The sequence below is a fragment of the Odontesthes bonariensis genome, chromosome 3 (assembly GCF_027942865.1).
Source record: "Odontesthes bonariensis isolate fOdoBon6 chromosome 3, fOdoBon6.hap1, whole genome shotgun sequence".
NCBI lineage: Eukaryota > Metazoa > Chordata > Actinopteri > Atheriniformes > Atherinopsidae > Odontesthes > Odontesthes bonariensis.
In genome coordinates, this window is record NC_134508.1 from 8725356 (window position 1) to 8749371 (window position 24016).

The 24016-nt window shown below is 39.4% G+C and overlaps 1 protein-coding gene across 10 annotated transcripts in view; it reads right to left on the reverse strand.

Moving 5' to 3' along the window:
- Positions 1-24016, reverse strand: part of ptprt (protein tyrosine phosphatase receptor type T) — a 427933-nt gene that overhangs the window by 123401 nt on the left and 280516 nt on the right. For 6 of the 10 annotated variants that reach the window (XM_075460193.1, XM_075460191.1, XM_075460192.1 and 3 more), the window contains one exon: positions 15775-15910. In XM_075460193.1, the coding sequence (XP_075316308.1) occupies positions 15775-15910 (136 nt within the window). Of the gene's footprint in view, positions 1-6402; positions 6436-15774; positions 15911-24016 lie in introns of all 10 variants that reach the window. The other 4 variants (XM_075460189.1, XM_075460187.1, XM_075460186.1 and 1 more) reach the window with 1 other exon arrangement.

Consider the following 24016-nt stretch of genomic DNA (forward strand, 5'->3'; position numbering starts at 1 on the left):
TGACAGAGTGTTCTCATGTCCTCAGCGGGGTCCCTGAGGTCATGTGATCAGGGCCTGCTGGCTGAGATCCGTGGAAAAAGCAGCGTTTTAAATGAGCTTTTAGTCGTTTTCACGTTTCCTTCTGAAGCACTTTGTGATTTTTTTATCCTGAAAGCTGCTGCGTGACTAACGTTTCACTTACTTACAGATGCATACATGTGTACGCGTCTTGTCATTTTATCGCAGCTCTTGGCTGCAGACGGTTGCATGACGCCACCTTTGTCCCGCAGGAGTGCAAACTGGGATGTCAGATGTCTAAAAACCCTGCTCTGAAAGTAAAAAAACGACCTTTTCTGAGTGCTTTTTAAACACTCGACAGTTCCCTGGTGTCTGCTTATTAATGAAAAAGATGAGCGCACCTTAGCTCAGCTGAAATGGCCTTTTATGATCTTTGTTCTTTTGGATGCTGTTGCAGGCAAATCCTACCCCCCCCCCATCCTTAGATAATGCACTACAGTTTAGTGTTATTATATGATTCAGGGATCAAATGAGGGTGAAAACACTGAACACTGCTCCAGTTTGTTTTATATGTGAAGCAGTCATTCATTTAATGTAGCAGGATGAACACATTAAACGATGATCTGAGGCCCAAATGTCCTTCAGAGTGACTCAGTTTAAGGGATAAATCATTTTTTATTGGTCAGATTAATTGATCGGATGTAAAAGAAATGAGAAAATGAGCCCAGTTCTTGCTTGATTTGGTGCATCTGTAAACATTTTCAAAATGCTAATCTCATTTGCGTGTCTTTATGATCCGTTTCAGGGTAAAATAGATGAAAACTAAAAGCTTCAGAGGGGTCTTCCACAAACCTACGGCTAAAAGTAAAAGGTTTTCACAGACTTAAGCAACACAAACAGGATGCAGGCCCTTATATTCATATATCAGCTGCTATGTTTTTCTTATTCCTTATGGATGATGACGACTTCACCCATAAACATGCACTTAATCTCTCACACGCACAGACTTTCCTATGATGACGGCTGGAGTTTCTCTCCACTTTGTATGAATGACTTCTGCTGCAAATGCCATTTTCTCATTGATATGACGGCTGCGGTTTATCATGTGAACACTATTCACCCGCAGCACATTTTCACCGGCGATATGACGGCTATAGCCCCTTATGTTTACTAATAAAGTGTCAAAAAGAACATAAACCTGCGTATGCGTTCCACCCAGCAGCCACCGCTTTATGAAGGCGAACCTGAGGGTAAACCCATCTGCTGTCTTTGTGGCTAATTACAAACTATTAGAAATGATGGGTGTATGCTAACACGCCTATATGAAGAGCATCCAGGGTGAGACACCCAAGCTGTCATTACACAGCAGCATCAATTGAAAATACTTTATTTTATCCTTTTAAAGCAATTTCTTTCGCCACAGCACTGCAGTGCACAAACTACAGCTTAAATATAAGGAGTCACACAATTAAAAATGCCCCAAATTTGAAAATTTACAAACAATGTACAAAATAAAACATAGAAAATAATAAAAATAAAAAAATAATATAAATAAAAATACATTAAATTAAATAAATAACTAAATAAAATATAGAAAATAAATGATAAAAATAACCCATATAAATAAATAATAATAAATAAATTTAATAATTAATTAAATAAACTAAATAAATAATACTATAACAAAATAAAATATAGAAAATAAAATGATAAAAAAATAACTTATAAATAAATAATAATAATAAAACATTTTTAAATTTTTTAAAAATAAATTAATAAAATAAATACATAATAATATAACAAAATAAAATATAGAAAATAAAATGATAAAAATAAAAATAATAACTCATATAAATAAATAATAAATAAATGTAATAATTAATTAAATAAATAATAATATAACAAAACAAAATGATATAAACATATTAGTCAAATGTTTTAATATGTCAAATTTGGAGTTTGCAGGGAAGTGAGTTGATAAATAAAGACTATAACTGAGGTAAATCATCTCTGGAGACTAGTTAATTAGCAGCATGCCATTGCACCACTCAGTAGATGGATGTCAACGTGCCACATGGATACACAACAACAGCTTTGGGGTATTTGATATTGTTTCAACTATTTGTTATTACAGTTTCATCTCAACTGCAGCAAACATGGAGTAAAGGTGCCATAAATATTTCAACCTCTGAAACAACAACATTATTGGATCGGGATGGGCCAAGTGGCGCATTCCCAGGCATCTTTCAGTCTCCGCCCTTTAGCACAGCTTTGAGATGCTTGTTCTCAGCCACATGTGCCCGGTTCAATGAGTGAAGAGGAGGCAGTGGGAGGGAGAGGGAGCAGAAGCACTAAGAACAAAGCAGCGAATCAAAGAAATAAGCTTGTTTCACACCACTTTGCTTCTAACGCAGAAATAAAAACATCCGCACCTCGACACGCCGGCCTGCCGACTCGTCCGACTGCATCTGAAGCACACTTTAGCCTCTTTATGACCCCGATGTGCATAATCAAACTGGTACTTAAGACCACGGCGGAACAAACGAAACCAGGAACTTTTGGCCTTCAGAAAGCCCAAAGAACCGCTTCTCAGGATCACTTTAAAAGATAAAAAGAAAGTTTGGATCCTTGGAAGAAGAATAAAAGAATGAGAGAGCTGATCTGAACATATTTATGGGGTTCCTGTTAAAACCCTAAACTGTTTGTTTTCACACTTGTCTATGAGTCAGAAAGCCTGCTTTTTATGCACTCGTTTGGCAGTTTTATCCCCGTTTTGCAGCTATTGAATCGGAGTAAAATGTTTTCTTAACCAGATGGAATTGCAGCTCAGTTTGTGAACAACATATTTCTCTATGAACCAGCTTACATGTGTGATCGTGTGCCATGTGAGGAGAGTTTGTAGCTCTTTGTGAGGGTATAAATGCTCAGCCATCAGCAGTCTTAACAGTGCTGTAAGTGGACCATCAGGCATTTATCTCAGCGAGCTGCAGAGTACATTATTCAACCGTGTGTCACGTCTGCAGAATGGAGGGTCTGCTGTGTGTACGTGCATCTGTCCGTCGGTGTTAACACCACCAATTTATCTCCGAACAAGTGTGGAAGCACTCAAAACTTTCTACCGAGCCCCAACGAGAGACCGCTGGGCTTTGAAAGATTGTGCCATTTGCAGTGGATCCAAGCTGAGTTTCGCCTCTTTTCTTTGCTCATAGACAGAAATTATCTGGGGAGCGGCATATTGTGGGGATTCAAAAAAAACTGCAGATCAGAGCACAACTATAATTTCCAAATGAAGTTAAGGGTCTCTGTTCTTTCTTCTTAAGGTGGAATGTTTGAAATATATACAAAGAAAGGAAGGTGCTGAACGGTAAAGATCATCTCCTTCATCACTTCCTGTTCACTTTGCCTTTATTTCTAATAGGGCTGGGCGAGTTAACTCGTTATTATCGCGTTAACACGCTAATTATTAAACGCCAATAAAAAATTTATCACGCATTAACAGTTTTTTTTATTTTTATTATTATTATTTTTTGGGGCTTTTGTGCCTTTAATGGATAGTAAAGTTCAGAGAGACAGGAAGCAGGGGGCAGAGAGAGGGGGAACAACACGCAGCACAGGGCCGTCTGAGGTCTATAGCCTCTTGTACATGGGGTGCCTGCTCAACCCACTACGCCACTAAGATGCTGATGTTAAAAGTGTGTTTGCACAACAAATGTTATGGCACTTTCATTCATATGGCAGCACATTTAAAATAAAACTAAAAGCTATACACTACTTTTGGATTCATTTTTGGATTTTGCGTACAAATGCGATTAATCGTGATTAATCAGGGAAATCGTGTGATTAATTAGATTAAAGATTTTAATCGTTGCCCAGCCCTAATTTCTAAGTATTCATGCTTTCTGGAAATGTGACTTTAGAGAAGTTAAGGGTCATGGTTTGATAACTTTGGGTAAATAAAGACTTTAAGTTGGGTTACTTTAGGCTTTGGACCAACCCATCACGGGTCAGACACCCTCATGACGATCTTTAATTCTTGACGAGCGCATATTTATCTGCATTTCTTCGTGACACCAGCTCAACTCGTACCATTCTCATCTTTGAAGAAAAGTAAAGAGGTGTACGTACATTTGAATGTAAATTAGGATTTTTTTAGTGGAAAAAGATAAACCCAAAGCAATCGCTGCACGACAGGCACAGATCGGATTGTCTCTGAGCCCAGAACAGTGTGGGTGGAGATATTTGTGAAGCGTCGCGCTTCATTCGGCAGGATATCACCACATATCTCTCATCTCAATCACCCACCTGTGATTTATTTGCAGAAGCCAAACACATCATTTCTACCCTACAAAATCTCACTAATTATTTTAACTTTTTTTTTTTTCTTCCGAACACTGGGGGCGGCTTGCAGGCTTTAATATTTTTACTTTAGAAAATTCCATCATAATTGTTTGCTCTGATCTGAAAATCAATTACGCCAACCCGCTCCCACCGTAGAAAACACAGTAATGTGGAATAATTTATCCGTTCGGTTTCTGTCTCTCCTTTTATACTGAAAAATGATGGCAAATAACAGCATTATTGTGACATATTGTGGATCAAAAGCAGATGACTGGGAGAGTATTGGACAGACGATCAAAACGTCTCTCGCCGAGTAGAGGAAATGAGATGCATATTATCAGAAAAGATGGATTTGTTCCTTTGGTTACTGTAAACGTGCACTTTTGACAAGAGAACACAGAAAAAACAAAGAATAGATGACGTGCAACAGTGATGGAAATGATCAGATGTGCAGCGGTGGGTTTCCCAAAAGCATCTTATGTTAAGCTGACCGGTGAATAATCACATGTGGCCATTTTAAAAAGTCCAGTTTGCAGCTGAATATTCTGCTTTTTTTAAATTCCCAACATTTATCGCCCTAAGATACATTTCCAGGCAGGGAGAAAAACAAAAGAATAGACAGGATGCAAGACGAGTGCATAAATGAGGACTTCTATAATGGCTCGCATTAGAAATCTCAAGAGGAAAAGAAAAGCCTACATTTCAACCACTTAGTGACACAGATCTGGCTGTTTAATGGCGCCGAGCAGAGCTTAAAACTCCTTCTGGTTTCTCAGAGCTGAGAAAATTACGTGTGCCACAGAGACTAATATATCAGGCGTTTCATGTTTCAGACCCCCGTCTAAGCGTTGCTTAGGACAGCACATTCAGAGGCTCTTTTCAACAATGTGGAGATCTGTAATTACTATGTGGTGGTGCACAGCATCAGCACATTATTACTGTTAAAAGTTGTTAGGGGAAGACAGCAGTGTTTCTAAATGATAGATCTGTTCTTTAAAGCCTAAATAAAGAAGAAGGGGGGGGTATTTCTTTAAATTCTAAAGTGTGGACTTAGTTGTAGATGGTGTAGAAATTAATAGAGTTAGAGAAACAACATTTTTGGGTGTAATGATTGGTGAGAACTTGAGTTGGAAAACACTAAATATTAACTATACAAAGAAGAAATGATCAAAAATGATTGCTCTACTACATAAAACAAAAGAGTTGACAGATGATAAAGGATTGTACATTCTATATTGTTCTATGATTGTTCCACATCTGACTTACTGTGTTGAAATATGGGGGGATGCATGCAAATCATTCTTTTTAATTCAGTTTTTATTTTACAAAAAAAGAGCCATAAGGATCATTGGTAAAAAGAATTATAGAGAGCATACAAATCCATTATTCCACTGGTTAAAGTGGATTAAATTTCAGGAATTGGTTGACTACAGTATTCTCCAAATAACGTTTAAAGCTCATAAAAATGTATTTTATGCCAATTAACATCCAGGAAAAATTGAAAAAAGATAAAGTCATAACTTAAAAGGAAAACATTATATTTAAAAAAACTGTCAAAACTATTATGATACAGAAATATTTGCTGGTTAAACCAATGGGACACTGAATGTACAGGTATATGTATTCACATTCATGTGACTGTGTGTACATGCATGCGAGAAAGTATATATGTTTGTATGGGTTTATAGGTGTATGCAGATATGTGTGCGTATTTGTTTGATGTTGAGTAGATGGATGGTCAGCAGCCATCACCTGAACTTATTTTATGCTATTTTTTGGTTGTTGTTGTTGTTCTTTTTCCATTTCTTTTTTGCTTGGACACTTATCATAATTTAATCCGTAAAATGATTACTGAAAACGGGGTAGAAGACTTAAGTTTGCTTCTTTCTGCCCCCTTTCATTCAGCATTTGCATTATTGTTTCTTTTTTTTGTTTTGTTTTAACTTTTGATGAATGAAATAAACAAAAGAACTAAACTTTGTCATAAGATGCATTTGGAAAAAACCCACAAATGCCGGCAAAGCCGAGGTGAGGATGTGTTCATGTCTAGAAGTAAACATACAATACCCCACGCTCAGAGTTCTCCATGTGTGAATCTCTCTATCGGAAGAAAGGGCAAGGCAGGTACAGGACGGGACGGGACAGGAAGGGGCGGAGCCAGAGACAGGAAGGGGCGGAGCCAAGGACAGGAAACAGGAAGATAGAGAGAGACATAACAGGGCGTGAGACTCGAGTCAGAGAGCTTGTTGTGAGAATAACATCATCATCTCATTTCCTTCACATTTTCGTCCCGCTTCTGTCGACCCCGAGAGTCCAGAAGAAAGCAGTCTGACCCGACTTTAAATGCTTTAAATGGGGCTTCATTGGTACCTCCATTTTCTGTGTGTTTGGTCAAACTGCAGAAGCATTTTTGGTCACACGAAGACTTTTAAAAGACAAAAAATGTACCTTTTTTTTGCTGAAACATCCATTTCACCCACGTTTGTCAACCAATTGAAATGAGTTTTAAACAGCTTGATAAAGAAGTACACACAAATGTGTTTCTGAAAACAAGTTATCGGGATTCAAACTGATTGAAACTGTTGCAAAATAAATCACCACATTGTGGACTTTAATAGGTCTTCACCAACAGTGCTGTCAAGTGAAATATAAAGATGGAAGAACATATCAAAGTGACTGTAACAGGAGGAAACCCCAGAGGTTCAAGAGTGGCATGAACAGTTTGTCAAAGAAAGCCCCAAAACACCAGCAGAATTTGCTTTAAACACTAAACCACTGGATTAATTATGCCAAATTTCATGGTAAAAGATTGAAAAAGTCTCAAGAAGTTGAAAGTTTCCCATTGAAATTGAAAAACTTATTTTCCAAGTGTCACTTTAGCTTTTCTGACTGTTCAGTCAGGGAGACAAAACCATTTAATTTGATGTTTTTTTTTCCTATTTCTCTCAAAGCAGTGAAATCTTCATTTAAACATCATTTAGGACGGCTTCGGGATGGGCGTATGTGACAAGAACTGTGAAGAAAAATATCAGTTGTTATTGTTGTCAGGATTATAAGAGCTACCAGAGAGGATGGTGATTGGGAAGCTGGGATGAATCAGCCTGAATGCACAAAACAATGGATGCACGACACCTTTGTGTGTGTGTACATGTGTGCAAGTTAAAACATGCAGCTGTGTGCTAATATCCTACCATACAACTTTGGACTCTGACTTTTTCCAGTCTTTAGATCCGTTTAGGATTTATTTTGGCTTTGGATTTAATTATCAGTGATATTTGGATGCCACTAAAGACACTTCCTTTACACTACAGCTTGCATGAAGTCCTTAGAGAGAAGGCTCATAGTTAGGATCCACATCAAAGACCAGGGCTGTGTTCGAAACCGCATACTTCTCCTTCTACTCCTACTACTCATACTAACTTTTTGAGTTAGTATGCAAGTTTGAGTAAGCGAGAAGTTCCCGGATGCAACCTAGATTCTCTGAAATGTTGGGTGTGCATCATGAGGTTCCTACTCATACTCAAACTACCCAAGATGCAACGTAACGTGACGTCGACGATCGTCATTTCCTGTCAAAGCGGCAGTTTCAAGCTAGCTACAACGAGGGTAGGTTCACTTCCTGTTTTCAAAACAAAAGCACCAATTGTATCGTAATGGCTTTCCCTGTGATAAAAGGCAATGGGTATTTACGGGTATCTAAAATGTCTTCCCATTTGTCTAGGTAAATAACTTACCGCACTTACTCTAGCACCAGTTATGCTCTTAACTGTTTGGTTTTGGAAGGAAATGCACTTATGATTTCTCGTGACCTGAAGTTCTTTTGCCTACCAATGTGGAACACACTTATTGTAAATCGCTTTGGACGAAAGCGTCTGCAAAATGACCGTAATGTAATGTAATGTATTTCATTTTGTGAAAATAACTGGAAGTGCGTTGCTCACTGCGGCTAGCTTTAGTAGCGCCGAATTCGTCGAAACAAAATTGTAAATAGCCGGTATTTTGTCAGGTTTTCAACACGTTGGGGATCTAAACGACTACTTTCTCGCCTGAAAATGTTTCAAATGTTGCTAAAGTTTACAGAGTTTAGAGCTTAAGCGAAATCAGCTTCAGGCCGGCTGATTTCGGCTCGGGCAGGAGAGAAATGCATTGTGGGTAAACGCTCTGCATCCTGTCTGATCGATGAGTATGCAAGTATGTAGTATGTAGTATGTGGTTTCGTACACAGTCTAGAGCTCTGAAAAGGCCTTTTCTTCCCATCGTCCAACCCGAACAAATGCTGCTCGAGGTGCTTTTAACCAAACGTTGGGTGTAAGGCAGGGATGTCCAAAGTCGGTCCTGGAGGGCCGCTGTCCTGCAGGTTTTTAGATGTTTCCCTGCTTCAGATCAATGCATCATCAGCAGGATTGTGCAGAACTTTTCAACCTTTTGAAGAGATCCATTTCATCCGAATCAGGTGAAGCAGGGAAACATCTCAATGATGCATTGATGCATTCATCTGAAGCAGGGAAACATCTAAAAACCTGCAGGACAGCGGCCCTCCAGGCCCGGATGTGGACACCCCTGGTGTAAGGAAACAAAACTTTTCTTTTGCTCCAAACTCTTTTTGAGATAAAAGTAAGTAAGAAATCACTGAATAATCAGTCTTACCTACAAGTGTACGCACACTTCAGACTGATCTCTCACACAAACTCTTTAATATCACTTATTCTAATACTCTGCGCACATACTGAACTCATCCCTATACGCTTGATTTCAGTACATGCCTCCACTGGCATCTTTGCACATATACTTGAGCATTCGTTCGGAGTTGTGACCTGGACTTAAAGCACTGTGTAATGATTAATTTTGTTATTTTGCTTGTTTTTTGGCTACGGTTTAGTCTCCTTTTAAAGGTTGACCAGGACACCAAAGGCGTTGGGGAGTCTCAGAAACAATAAAACACAAAAGACAGGCTGCTGAGTCAGAATTCTAAACAAGCTTTGATGAAAGAAAGTTGAAATAACACGTTTTTTCCCTTCAATTTGCAGCTCCAGAGATGTCATCTTTTCCCAGTTACTTAGCTGAGGTCGGCTACTCTGCTGCACAAACACAAATCAGCACTTGTTTGGGGGGGACTACAAGAACATTAATAATTCATCAGCTCTCCTTTCAGCTTTTCTATGAAAAGTGTATCTGGTGGTGCTGGTTGTTTCGCAGCCCTGAGGGGCACCTGTGCTGTGGAAACACCGAATCCCCATTAAGACTTCTGCCTTGTCCGGCGATATTCAATTTTACACTACATTATCAGCGACATCCCCTTGGCTTTCTTCAAAAGAAAAAAGAAGTATAGTCCATTTGAAACATGTGTAACCATGCTTTTAAAAGATTAATTGGACAGCTGTGCGTGTTCGCGCTTCCTGACAACGTTCGGTGGCAGAATAATTCACGGGGATTGAAAGGCATGTAAAACACTTTCGATTTAAAAAACATTTCCTCTGCCGCTGGGATAAATGGCTAAAGTGTGCGGGTTTGAAATATAAATGACCTAAGAAAATGGTCTCCAATAGTGTAACCCCCCCTACTGTCCAAACCTATTTGTCTTCACTCATTCTGTCACTTTTATCTCTCTCCTCTGTCTCCATCTGTTCTAACAATCTCTTAGTGCAACTTCCTTTCTCTTTTTTGCAAATTCACTGTGGTGATGCTTTGAATTGCCTTGTGTATGAATTGTGCTGTATAAATAAAATTGCCTTGCCTTGATGCTTGCCTTCTTAGGGCTGGGCAAGTTAACTCGTTATTATCGCGTTAACTCGTTAATTATTTAACGCCGACCAATAGTTTATCGCAGATTAGCGCAGGTTTTATTATTTATTTTATTATTCTCAAAGTCTGTTGCTCACAGGCTTTTATTTTGTAAACTAAATAAATAAAATGTCTGCTGCGGAACCGGAAAAGAAAGTAATCGGCGGATCCACCAAACATGGAGAAGGGTACGGAACTTTTACTCGGCCATTTTCATTTTAAAGTTCTTCCAGACGGCGGAGTCGACAGAACCAAAGTCATCTGTAAACACTGCCAAGTTGAATTGTCTTCTCAGCGTAGTAGTTCCAGTCTAAAATATCACTTAAAGGCAAAACACACAACTGATAGCAGCAAGTCATTCAAGGAAACAGACAGTGGAGCGAGGCTTCTACATAAAAACTACAGAAAGATGCTGATGTTAAAAGTGTGTTTGCACAACAAATGTTATGGCACTTTCATTCATATGGCAGCACATTTAAAATAAAACTAAATGCTAAAGGCTATACACTACTTTTGGATTCATTTTTGAATTTTGTGTACAAATGCGATTAATCGTGATTAATCAGGGAAATCATGTGATTAATTAGATTAATTTTAATCGTTGCCCAGCCCTATTTTTTTTTTTTTTTTTTTTCTACAATGTATATTGCTCAGTGTTAGCATGGTTAGCATTTCATTAGCATATCCACTTGAGCCCAGGGTTAATCAGTTTTTAATGTTTTGTTTTAGTTTTACTTTGTTCCGACTCTATAGTCTCAACCTTTTACCATCTTGTAACATTTTCCCTTCTCCTTCTTTGACTGATAGACCTTTATGGTCATCTTGTTTGGGATATTCTCTGTTAGGCCAGGTTAGCCTCTGATTAGCATTACAAACTGACGCTGTGCCCTGCCCGGTTCCCTCTTTTCCCTCTCTTGAAACGGATATAAAGCGTTCAGAAAAACGACGAGGCATCCGTTTCTCCCTGTGTTATTGTCTGTCCATGAGGTTTTACCTTTCCCTTTGTTTGCATAATCAGGTACTTTGCAAGTTTGAGGTGGAAAAAGTCTCTTAACGGCACTCCAAATATGTTATCTTGCAGTAAAATATACTATGGCAGTCCACCGAGGAAGAAAAGAGGCAATATTTATGGTAATATTAGTCAAATACTAGGATGAATAAATCAGCTGTTTTCAGTTTAGAGTGCAGTATGTGCTGAGAATAGTGACCTTTGGATAAAAACAACTGTCATTTCTTAAAAAAGAAAGAAAAGCGTCTCTTTTGGTTCAATCTGTGGTGCCATTTACATTAAACAATGATTAATTAAGTAAAACTAGTCAACCATACCCTTTCTAAAGACATAAATACAGTCTGGTCTCACAAAAAAACACCTTGGAGATGAGATCAGTGCTTTCAGGCACCCTGATTTATTCGTATATTGGCTTTAGATTTAAGGTAGAAGGAAATCTAACCAAGTTATTCTCATTTCCTCCATTTCACCTCCTTTCGTAGCTCTTAGCATGTACACAGGTACACTTAAATAAACAAATTAAGATTAACTCATCCAAATATACTGAAAAGATTAATTTGTTTCCGTTTGTTTTGAAACAATTATTCATAGAGTGAAAAGGGAAACTGTCTGAAAGAACTTCCTGTAGGATTGCTAAAAAAAAAAGCAAATCGAAATGCTTGTTTTGCTGCAGAAGACCTTCAGGAAGATTTATCGGAGTCTGAAGTACTGCTGCATCGCCCCACTGTGCAGCTACACCTGCTCAAATATGGCCTTCATGAAAGAATCATTAGGAGAAAACCTTGCCCGTGTGCTCGCCAGAAAATTCACTGGCAGAAGTCAGAAGTTTGCAAATGAATATCTTTACAGTCCTGATGCATTTTGGAAACACGTGCCGCTGACTTGTGAAGCTAGTAAACATCTTTTCAGACTAAAAACTATCTTTTTCCTGAAATGTGTCACTACATGTTTATTCAACAAAGGAGTAAAAAAAAAAAAGGGGGGGGGGGGGCACTACCTCCCCTACTGATGGTAGACCACCATGTTTTTGCCTTGTAGTAAAAAGAACATTTTACGGGTAAAGAGAGAAAAAGATTCAATTAAAAACCAGAAATTTAGGAAGAGAATATCACATTATTTGTCAAAAGCAGAAAAAGCTTCTAGACACACCTCAAAATTAAAAAAGCACAAAAATTTGAGGCACAAGCTTATGCCATTGCTCTCATATGTCTCCCATCTAAGCACCATCAATCCATTTTCTGGCTTATTTGGGACTAGTTTAGCAGAAGCAGTCCAGACCTTTGATTCTCAAGGCAGCTCTTCAACCTCCATCTGAGACATACAGGCCCAGTCTCAGTTCCTGCCCTGTTGGCGCCACCATTTTGCCCAAACCCTCTTTTTTCATAAGTAAAGTGTCCCTTTTCTTTTGGAGATGGAGGTTTAGTGGTCATCTAGCCATCCAAATAGCCACCAATGTCCCATTTAAAGGGCTAGATCACCCGTATCCCTTGATCTCCAAAAGAAAATAAGCCCTTTACCTCCATTTATGTTATGTTTATGCATGTATCGTTAGGGGGTCTTGCCTAGGGACCCCTACTGGAGGTAGTACCTTTCATGCAGGGGTGTCAGGATTTGAGCCCAGGTCACCCAAATGAAAGGTGGCAATCTTACCATTGCGCTATCCAGTCCCTCTGCAAAACAGAGGGTTACGTTCAAGTGGGTTTGGGGTCTGCCCCATAGCCTCCTCTCGGTGAGACATGGCGGGATAAGAGACTCAACTCTGAGCTTCTCACTCTATCAGAGGATAGACTTTGAAGTTCTGATGCTGGTCTATAAAGCTCTGAATGGTCCAGGACCAGAATACATCAGTGACCTGCTGACCCAGTATGAACCTTCCAGACCCCTCAGGTCATCTGGATCCGGTCTTCTATCAGTTCCCAGAGTCAGAACCAGACATGGAGAAGCTGCATTCAGCTTCTATGCTCCACATGTCTGGAACAAACTCCCAGAAAGCCTCAGATCAGCTGAAACACTCAGTGTGTTTAAGTCCAGGCTGAAGACACACCTATTTTCAGCTGCATTTGAATAAAGCTCCAAATTTCAAAACTTAATCACATTTTAACTCCTGATTTTATCTATTGTTCTTATTTCTTTCTTTTTTGTTTAAACACTTTTAGCACTTTGAATTGTCATGTTGTTGAATTGTGCTGTACAAATAAACTTGCCTTGCCTATCCTTAAGGCTCAGCCAACAACTCATGACCACAGCTTAAAGATTGGAACTTAGATCAGCTGGTAAATCAACAGCTTTCCTTTTCAACGTGAGAAACTGGCACAGCATCCACACGACTGCAGATGTCGATCTCCCACTCCCTTCTACCTACACTAGTGAACCAGACCCTGAGGTACTTAAACTCCTCCACCTCAGGCAGCAAACGCACTCTAGATCCAGAATGGGCAACCTACCCCTTTCTTGAAGATCATGGCTTCAAACTTGGAGCTGCTAATTCTGTTCCCACCTGCTTCGACTTTGCTGCAAACCACCCGAGTAGTCAACAAAGCTAACAAGACCACATCATCTGCAAAAAGCAGGATACAGCCTTAAGACAGAATGGCGTTTAAGCCTTTGGCCTTCTGGCTACACAGAGAAATTTTGTCCATAAAAGTTAAAAACAGAACCTGTTTCCGCCGGACTCGCAACAGCCACAGAAATTTGATTTAATGTTGGCAAAGCAAAGCAAACTCTCACTTTAGTTTAGCCCAGCGATCAAAGAGCCCAAACCCTCAACAGGATGTGATGAAGGACACGCTTGCAAGCCTTCTCCAAGTCCTCAAAACAGTGGTTCATATGACAAGAAAAGGATCTCAGAACTAGAAGCCTTTTTGTAGGAAGAACAAAGACTCATTTACAGGGTGGTGCTTGTCATGTTCCTTCATGTTTTGTTTCGTTTTGGGGGACAATCTTTAAAATATAGGAGCTGTGACCTGGCCAAAATACTAAAGAAATGTTTCTTCTTCTTCAATCATTCTTTTGGAAATCAGGTAGTCTTTTATTTGACAAAGTATTCTCAATAACAAACATTTTGACATGCTCCAACACGTCTTTTGTTTCCTAGTTTATTCTCCTCATTGTATTTAAATCATTCCAATGTTGAACTTTATGCTCATCATAATTGTCAGTATGCAGCATGTGTTGACGAAGGGTAAAAAATGTTTTTTCAATGTTTTGCATGTAGGATCGTGTAAATAAAATGTAAAATTATGCAAAAATAAATTGTAAAAGCAGTATGAAGGTGAGGTTGGGGGGGGGGGGGGGGGTATGTAGGGAATCAATGAAGCAATACAGAGAATAAGAGAAATGAAAGAAAGGCAGGTGATGGTGGCAAGCCAGTGTGCATGTTAACAAAGACACAGCCCGCTTTAATACGTCTGCTGACCGATAAACATTAAGTTCATCCAGGTTTAGATATTTAAAACTCTGGGCCCCTCTATCTTTATTCAACAGGATGAAGTATATTTCTAGGTTTAAACGTGATTAGAACTTTTATAAAAGGAAAGAATACAATTTTGTGGCCTACAATCCCACAAATCAGTACGTAACCTGCAATTTTCCAATCAATACTGATGTCTATGAAGGCTTTTGTTGATTTAAACAGAATAATAAACCATTATGCAGTAAAGGTTTTAGCATTCTAAATCATATATTTTTTTAATCCAATGATCTAAAGTTGCTTTCTAAGCTGTGAGGACACTTTAAGCAGTTTATCAATATCTCAGTTTTTAACTTCGCTGCACTGAATAAACCAAATAAAATACTTTTTTTTTTATGTTTAATTGTTTACCATCACAACCCCAAATCAGAAGAAGGTGTGGATGGTAGAGAAAATGCAAAATGCAGCGATTCTTGCTCTTATTTTGACTTTAATTTCACCTCATGCGTTGTCTCAAAAGCTTAATTTTAATCTGTGAAAACACACATCTGTTTTTGTGTTTCAGGCCTGCAACACATTCCAAAAAAAACGCCGGGACAGTAGAGCTTTAATCACATTGTGATCCGGCACGGAGGATATATCAAGAGAAGAAGAGTTTCAGGTGTTGTTTTGTGTCACTTTGGAATGTGTGTGAAGGCCAGAAATGCAAAAATGGATGTATGAACGAATCTAATGAAGCTGATGAGGAAAAAAACGCACAAAATTACCTGCGTTCATGTTGTCTGCAATAAAATTAAAGTCAAAAGTAGACGATGTGAAGTTTAACAATCACTGTCTGACCTTTTCCTGATTTGGGGTTGTAGACAATAAAGATTTGATAAAGATTGTTGGTAGCCTCCGTCTAATACAAAGCAACAGATTCAGCTCGGTGTTTAACAACAAACCCAGTCCAGTTAAAAAAAAAAAAAAAAAAAAAATGAAATACATTTTTTTTAACTTTTTTTTTTTCAATTAAAATATTTTAAAAAAAAAATTTTAATGTAAAAAAATGTATTTTATTTTTTTTTAATTTAAATAATAATAAAAAAAAATTCAAAATAAAAAACCCCGTCTGACAAAGGCTACCAACCATCGGTTCTTTAGGTAAAGAGAACAGAGCTCAGGATTTAAAGAAAAATTGTAAATGCTACACATAGCACATTTAAGCTGCGACGCTAAATGCTGTTTGGTTACCAGATACCTGCGCTTGAAGGTGAGCACAACTCCGAGGAGGATAATGATGAACATGAGAATCCCTGCGATCACACCCGCCATTTTCACCGTGCTGTCCACCTGCTTCTCTGGCTCCATGGCATCCGAGTCCTGGGTGGATGCACCTAAACACACACACACACACACACACACACACACACACACACACACACAAACACAAACAAGTATGCACATAGTCATATCAGTAGGAGACCTCGAGCAAACAGTCCTCTAAAAGTGCATGCTGCATACATCCAAACATGTACATTCACATACATGAATATTTGCACACAAACAGAACATAAAGTACGTTAGAGAGCTAAGATGAACAACTGCATGATTAGTCCCAAAGTGAAGTTATGTTTAAACACGTCATCAATAATCCAAAGAACCAAACACAACTCATAAAAATGATGGAAACATTAAGATGCATACAAAGGAACACACTGCAAATAAAAAAAAAAAACAAGTATATGTCCAGGAGTAGTTTTGTTCAAAAATGAAGTCTAAAAGGACAAAATACCGTATTTTCCAGAGTATAAGTCGCACTTTTTTCATAGTTTGGCTGGTGCTGCGACTTGTATCAATATATATATAATTTAAAATGTTTTTAAATGTTAAATTCATACTGACTGACAAGGAGTAAACATTGCTATCTACAGCCGGGAGAGGACACTCTAGGCTTGTGACAATTATAAGCTAACAAAGAAAGCTAATCGCGGGCTGAAAGCAAGATGGCCAGAGCTGGAGGAAAGGGTCCACAGGTGGGTGCTTGGACACACGTACTGCCGGGAGAGGCTCGTCAGCGGTGCAGTCACGTCTCCACGCCCTGGTACTTGCCAAGGAGATGAATATAAATGACTTTGAAGGCGGGTCTTCTTGGTGTTACCGCTTCATGCAACGCAACCGCCTCTTTATCAGAGCACGGACAGCGGTGTGTCAGAAACTGCCGGCAGACTTCCAAGCCGAGGTCGACAGTTTCCGTGAGTTCATTGAAAAGGCAGGTACCTGAACACAACGTGTCACCGGATCTTATTATCAACATGGACGAGGTCTGTTCTTGGTCTTGGATTTTGTGAAATAAATTTTGGGATAAGTGCGACTTATTGTCCAGTGCGACTTATACTTCGGAAAATACAGTAATTAGAATTTACCAACCGAAGCAAAGATTTGGCTTTTTAATTCAGTTAATGTAAACATCAGTCTTCATTTTGGAACAAAATGATTGAAGGAAGTGGTAATTGTAGACATTACAGGTCTTTACATTCTGCAACATCTGGGATGAAGGACATGATGATCAAGTGACAGTGAGAGAAAAATCTTGTAGCTTTTGGACAAGTAGCTTTTGCACTTCATAAACGTATGAAGTCTGAAAAATGTTCTAAACATTAAGAGCGTGAAAATATCCTGAAGGTATATTAACAAAATGGTTAAAAACAAGATAAGACTTTAAAGCTACAAGGTTTTTTTTTTTTTCACACTCAAAACTGTCCAAGGACCAATAATAGAGGAATTTAAAAGTTATAAATATCACAGTACATGCAGGGCTTTATCTGCCTCGCTTTTTCATTAGGAGGGGGAAAGATGAACCAACAAGAGGGTAGAAAACAGAGCTGGGGGCAGGGGAAGAATAGGTCGAAGTGTAGTTAAAGGAACTGCTTCAGCTGCATGGTTTGTGTGAAACTGAAAAAAGTGCTAAGGCATAATATCAGATATATATCATGCCTCCATAGCTCATAGGCAGGTGATACAAAGGGCTTCAAAATGAGTTGTTTCTTTAGATAAGCCTGTTCAGAGTTATTTTATTATACTTCGAAAGAGATTTCCTATAGTTTTAACCATTAAACTTCGTAAAAACTGACAAGTTAAAATTAAGCGCCTTTGTTTTCCATGTAACTTTAAATGGTTGTGTAAGAGAAACCGACTCTCTCTCAACACCCTGAGGATCGTGTGCTATTTACAAGTCTAGAAGTGTGGTCACACCTAACGCGATAGTATACAAAAAGTCAGTGAAGGGACGCAGAAAGATGCAGCGATTAAAGTTCATCTTAACCGGGCATGACGTTTGAGAAAGTAACAGAAGCCAAAAGTGACTCTCGAGTAGCATCGAAAAAGGTCATCAGGAAGGTGGTGTATAACCTGACATTTACGTGTTTTCAGGATTTCAACAGAAAGTAGAAGGCAGCAACAAAGCTACCTCGTTCATTCATGTGGAAAAAAAAGCACTGCTAAGGGTTCACTGTGTCGGTGCACCTTCTTTAAGGAAGAATATTAGCATTTACTAAGATTTATTCAACTACTATTCGACTATTTAAATCTTGGCTTGTCTTTTTCATTGCACCCGTCTTTAATTTGACCCTCTAACTCCATAACTTGCTTTGTGTGGTGTTAGCTACTGAGCATCTGTGGCTGGACTTTACGCTCTACAATGCAGAAAACAGCAGACTGGACCTCTTTTTTCGCTATAGAATCAGTTCCACACTGATTTCTTATGGCCCTAGAGTTGCCTTATGTTACATTGCTTTTATTTGTACATCTGGAGAATCTTTCCCAGAGTCGAATAAAAAGAAAGCATTCTTCTTTTGTGGTTTCGCGGCAGTTTGATAAAAGCAGTTTCGGTGCATTACCGCCGCCCAGTTGTAGTAAAATGTTTTTTGGGGTTTTTTTGTTTGTTTTTTATTAGGGAAAATAAGAACGAAGGAAGAAATGTACTTTAAGACGAAACAATAGTTCCATAAACCAACTGATTTTTGTCTTTAGTTTTTTTGTTTTAACATTTTTCTTTGAATTAATGTTTACTCAGCTATTAACAATAACCATTTAGAAACATTTCAGTTGACGCTTTAATTCTTTAATTCATTGATCTCACAGTTGGATGTTTTCCCAACGGAGCACTTTGCTCTCAGGCTGCAGGTTTACTTGTGGTTCCCAAAGTTTCTAAAAGCAGAATGGGAGGCAGAGCCTTCAGTTATCAGGCCCCTCTCTGTGGAAACAGCTGCCAGTTTGGGAGGCAGAGCCTTCAGTTATCAGGGCCCTCTCTGTGGAACCAGCTGCCAGTTTGAGAGGCAGAGCCTTCAGTTATCAGGCCCCACTCTGTGGAACCAGCCGCCAGTTTGGGAGGCAGAGCCTTCAGTTATCAGGCCCCTCTCTGTGGAACCAGCTGCCAGTTTGGGAGGCAGAGCCTTCAGTTATTAGGGCCCTCTCTGTGGAACCAGCTGCCAGTTTGGGAGGCAGAGCCTTCAGTTATCAGGGCCCCTCTCTGTGGAACCAGCTGCCAGTTTGGGAGGCAGAGCCTTCAGTTATCAGGGCCCCTCTCTGTGGAACCAGCTGCCAGTTTGGGAGGCAGAGCCTTCAGTTATTAGGGCCCTCTCTTTGGAACCAGCTGCCAGTTTGGGAGGCAGAGCCTTCAGTTGTCAGGCCCTTCTCTGTGGAAACAGCTGCCAGTTTGGGAGGCAGAGCCTTCAGTTATCAGGCCCCTCTCTGTGGAAACAGCTGCCAGCTTGGCTTCAGGAAGCAGACACCCTCTCTACCTTTAAGATCAGGCTTAAAACTTTCCTTTTTAATAAAGCTTAGAGTTAGGGATGGCTCAGGTGACCCTGAAACATCCCCTCAGTTATCGTGCTGTAGGCTTAGACTGCTGGGGGACCTCCCATGATGCACCTCTCTTCAGGCTGCTCTCTTTACCATTTATTCTCTATGTATGGGTCTCCTTTTTCTCTTCTCCACTGGTATTCCTGACCTGTTATGGTGCTTTCTGATGTCTCTTTCCTGCACTCTAAACCTCAGGCAGATAGCCGCCCTCCCTGGTTCTGGTTCCGACTGAGGTTAATCATCAGAGTACGCTGCCCAGTTTTTATGACACACGAGTTGCTTTTCTCTTTAGTTAGCCGATAACTTTCATACGGAAAGTGTGGAAAACGTAATAATTTGAAATATAACTTTAAAAAGTAGTGGATGAGAGCCACACGTAAAGCTGTGGGCAACCGATCAAAACCACTTCATGAATCCGCTGGAAATTACATCCGACATAAAACAGGGTCAAGTGTTCCTCAAACACAAAGTCCGGTAACAAGTTATACTTTAGGCTCTCAAATAAAAAGCTGCTCTGCTGGTCGTTAAAGTGGCGCCGCCGTCCAAAACCAGAGAAAGACCCAGAAAAATACATCAAGACAACATCTGGAGAAGAAGAATAGATGCAAGAAACAACTAAGAAAGAAAACCGAAAGGAAAAAAGAAGGAACGGTTCTTGATTGGTAGAAGATGAATCGCTTATTAACCCTGACATGGCAGCAAGGAGAAAGGAGAAGAGACCCTCAAGCCTGTGATCGTGCACATGAATGCTGCCATTCTCTTGCAGACGTGCACCAAGCGCAGTCGTTATAACCTTGATAGACAAAAGACAGCCGATTAATAGAGTAATACTGCTGTGTGGGAGTTCAGTTAATCCCTCGTCTCTCTCATCTTAGCCCCACTCTGCAATAACAACACAAGGTTGGCAGCAGAATACACCGAGCAAACGGTTTAAGCACCTAACCTTGGCACGTTCCATAATAGCTGCCGCAGTCCTCAATGGCTGCAGTGACGAGATGTTCTTTTAAAAAATAAAAAATAAATAAATAAAAAACCCTGAATGCCTTTAATGACAACACACTCACCATCTTTGCAGCCCAGTCACGGACAGCCTTCATGTCTTCAGGTTGTTAGGAAAATAAATATTAATACCCGTGTCGTGTTCTATCTTTTGGCTTCAATGATGCAAAAGAAATGCCTCCTTCAACTCGCATGTTTTCAAAAGAAATGACCGATTGACACTTTAATAAGAGGAGTTCAGTGCAAAGTGATGCACTTTTTTTTTTTTTTTTACACATTTTCACTGGTCGCAGACTGGATGTTCCATCGGAGTCGAGTGTTTTTCCTTGTTTGAGCTAAAAACATCCTGAACCCGACCAGATGCGTGAAAAAAAAAAAAAATGACTATCTCTGTTCACACTGATCACTTTTTAGAGGATTAAACTAATCCAAACAGGACTGAAACAGGATTAGATTAATAAATTGTGACGTGAAAAACATGTAGTGGGGCTGTTTATCTCTTTTTAAGATTAGTCCTCCTTCTGCAGACGTTGGAACTGTGCTTTTAAGGGTTCTTGCTGAACTTCTGTTTTATATAACCTTAAGCCACTGTTCCTTCTTTAAAAAGGAGAAATTACTTCATATTTGCTCTGGATAAGGTGTACTGGCATGAAAGCCATTTAATTCACCACTTTATAAGCTATTTAATATTATAGCTATTTATATTATCTGCAGTAAAAAATTATATAATAAAATGGATAGACTGTATATAATACAGCAAATAACCGTAAAAGACCCTAAATCTACAAGATGATTTATTTGTTGGCACAGATGCTTTAAAATGGAACAAATCCAGCAAATTTGCACCAATTTGCATGTTTTAAACCAATACTTTTGCCACACTGCACAGAACAAAGGTTATTTTTAGGGCTGGGCGAGTTAACTCGTTATTATTAACTTATTATTATTGCGCAAACTTCAGAGAGACAGGAAGCAGGGGGCAGAGAGAGGGGGAACAACACGCAGCACAGGGCCGTCGAATGTGGGACTCGAACCCGGGGCCAGCTGCAGTGAGGACGTACGTAAATGTTTTATTATTTATTTTATTATTGTAAAAGTCTGTTGCTCACAGGCTTTTATTTTGTAAAAGTCTGTTGCTGTCTGCTGCGGAACCGGAAAAGAAAGTAATCGGCGGATCCACCAAACATGGAGAAGGGTACGGAACTTTTACTCGGCCATTTTCATTTTAAAGTTCTTCCAGACGGCGAAGTCGACAGAACCAAAGTCATCTGTAAACACTGCCAAGTTGAATTGTCTTCTCAGCGTAGTAGTTCCAGTCTAAAATATCACTTAAAGGCAAAACACACAACTGATAGCAGCAAGTCATTCAAGGAAACAGACAGTGGAGCGAGGCTTCTACATAAAAACTACAGAAAGATGCTGATGTTAAAAGTGTGTTTTAACATATGTAACTATACACTACATTTTTGGATTTTGCATACAAATGCGATTAATCGTGATTAATCAGGGAAATCATGCGATTAATTAGATTAAACATTTTAATCGTTGCCCAGCCCTAGTTATTTTTTATCATTCTGATGAGAACACCTTCTGTTTTTATTTCTTTAAAACCCTAAAGAAGAGCAGAGGTGCTCAGAAGCTGTCAGTCAGGCATATTATAGTTACACGACAGCCTTGGGCGACCATGCAGGAGACGCACTCGCACATTTCCCCACACTGTGGCCTGGTAATCACCTCACAGGTGTATTAAACCACCAATTTCCCCCCTGACCGATCCACAATGTGTATCGCCCGACACATTTCACTGCGACCCCGTTTGTTCACACTTCACCGGCTCACGCGCTGATTGGGTTCAACAGTTCATGATGTGGCAGCGAAGGACCCCCCCCCCCCATCTGGTGACGGGTTCAGCTTCATTTAATATGGCAACTAGCCCGGCTCGAGAGCCTTAAGATGGGGTTCTGACCGGGGCAAAGGAGAAGCAGTATATAATGTGTACCATCACAAAAGGGGGGTAAAAACCTGAGGAAATTATTAGAAATATTTTTAATATTATATAAATATATATATATATAAATATAATAATAATAATAATAATAATAATAATAATAATAATAATAATAATATATTTATATATATATATTATATAAAATATTTTTTATATTTAAAGAAATATTAGGAGAAATATTTCTGATTTTATGAGCCAACAGGTGCGCTGTGGATCCATCAACTCCAAGCCATGTGACTGCTTAGACCAGGGGTGTCAAACTGGTCCATGAAAGGGCCGCGTGGGTGCAGGTTTTTGTTACAACCCTGCAACAGCACAACTGACTTGTTTCCTTCAATCAACTAAACTGGTAATACCTTCAGTGCAGACAGTTCAGTTGATTGAATTGATTTCAACTGTGCTGTTGCAGGGTTAGAAGAAAAACCTGCACCCACACGGCCCTTTCATGGACCGGTTTGACACCCCTGGCTTAGACTCAGGATATTTCATACAAGCACACGAAGGCTGAAGAGTCAAAAAGTGTGCTTAAAATGTACTTTTTGATTTGATATACAGTGAGAAAAAATAGTTCAGGGCAAGCGGTGGACTGAGACTTGGCCTTGATCGCATGAATGGGCACATTTACGGCCATTTTTCCAACTCTCCAGTGATCAGAAATCCTCAAAAGTCATCACAGATCATCCGTGTGTCAAGCATCACAAGATGAAAAGGTCTCCGTTGCTACAAGAAAAGAAATACGTGGTAATCTGCTGTCTAATTAATCGTCTTTATGCACTTTTGAACACGTCAAAGAGGGGATTCGGTTCCCCGAAGCAAACAATAAGTCATTTTCTTTATCAAACACTCCTGCTGATCGCTCCTTTGTTCATGTGGTGCAACATTTATGAAAAAAGAGAAGTGAGTCGGGCTGGCATTGTTAAACCCAGAAGAGTCTTGAAACCATTATTTTTCCAGGCCCCCTCCCCTCCCCAGGAGAAGACACGAAATGTCGATTTGAGAGGTATAACTGCTGTCTCCAGACGCTAAAATTCACAACCACTCGGCCCTCACAGTGACAGGCTGACGTGCCGTGGGAGTACTGCGCACGTGAACCAGGCTAAAGAGAAAATAAGAACAAGACAAAAGGTCTCAGGGTTGGGAATATTGCTCAAAGTGATCCTGCAGCGATGCACCGAAGATACTAACTGATATCTCTAAGATTTGAGGTTAAATTGACTTCAGTTACTCTTCTTTGTAATTCTGTTATTAGTAGCTGGGCAACGATTACATTTTTTTATCTAATTAATCACATGATTTCCCTGATTAATCACGATTAATCACATTTGTACGCAAAATCCAAAAATGAATCCAAAAGTAGTGTATAGCTTTTAGCATTTAGTTTTATTTTAAATGTGCTGCCATATGAATGAAAGTGCCATAACATTTGTTGTGCAAACACACTTTTAACATCAGCATCTTTCTGTAGTTTTTATGTAGAAGCCTCGCTCCACTGTCTGTTTCCTTGAATGACTTGCTGCTATCAGCTGTGTGTTTTGCCTTTAAGTGATATTTTAGACTGGAACTACTACGCTGAGAAGACAATTCAACTTGGCAGAGTTTACAGATGACTTTGGTTCTGTCGACTCAGCCGTCT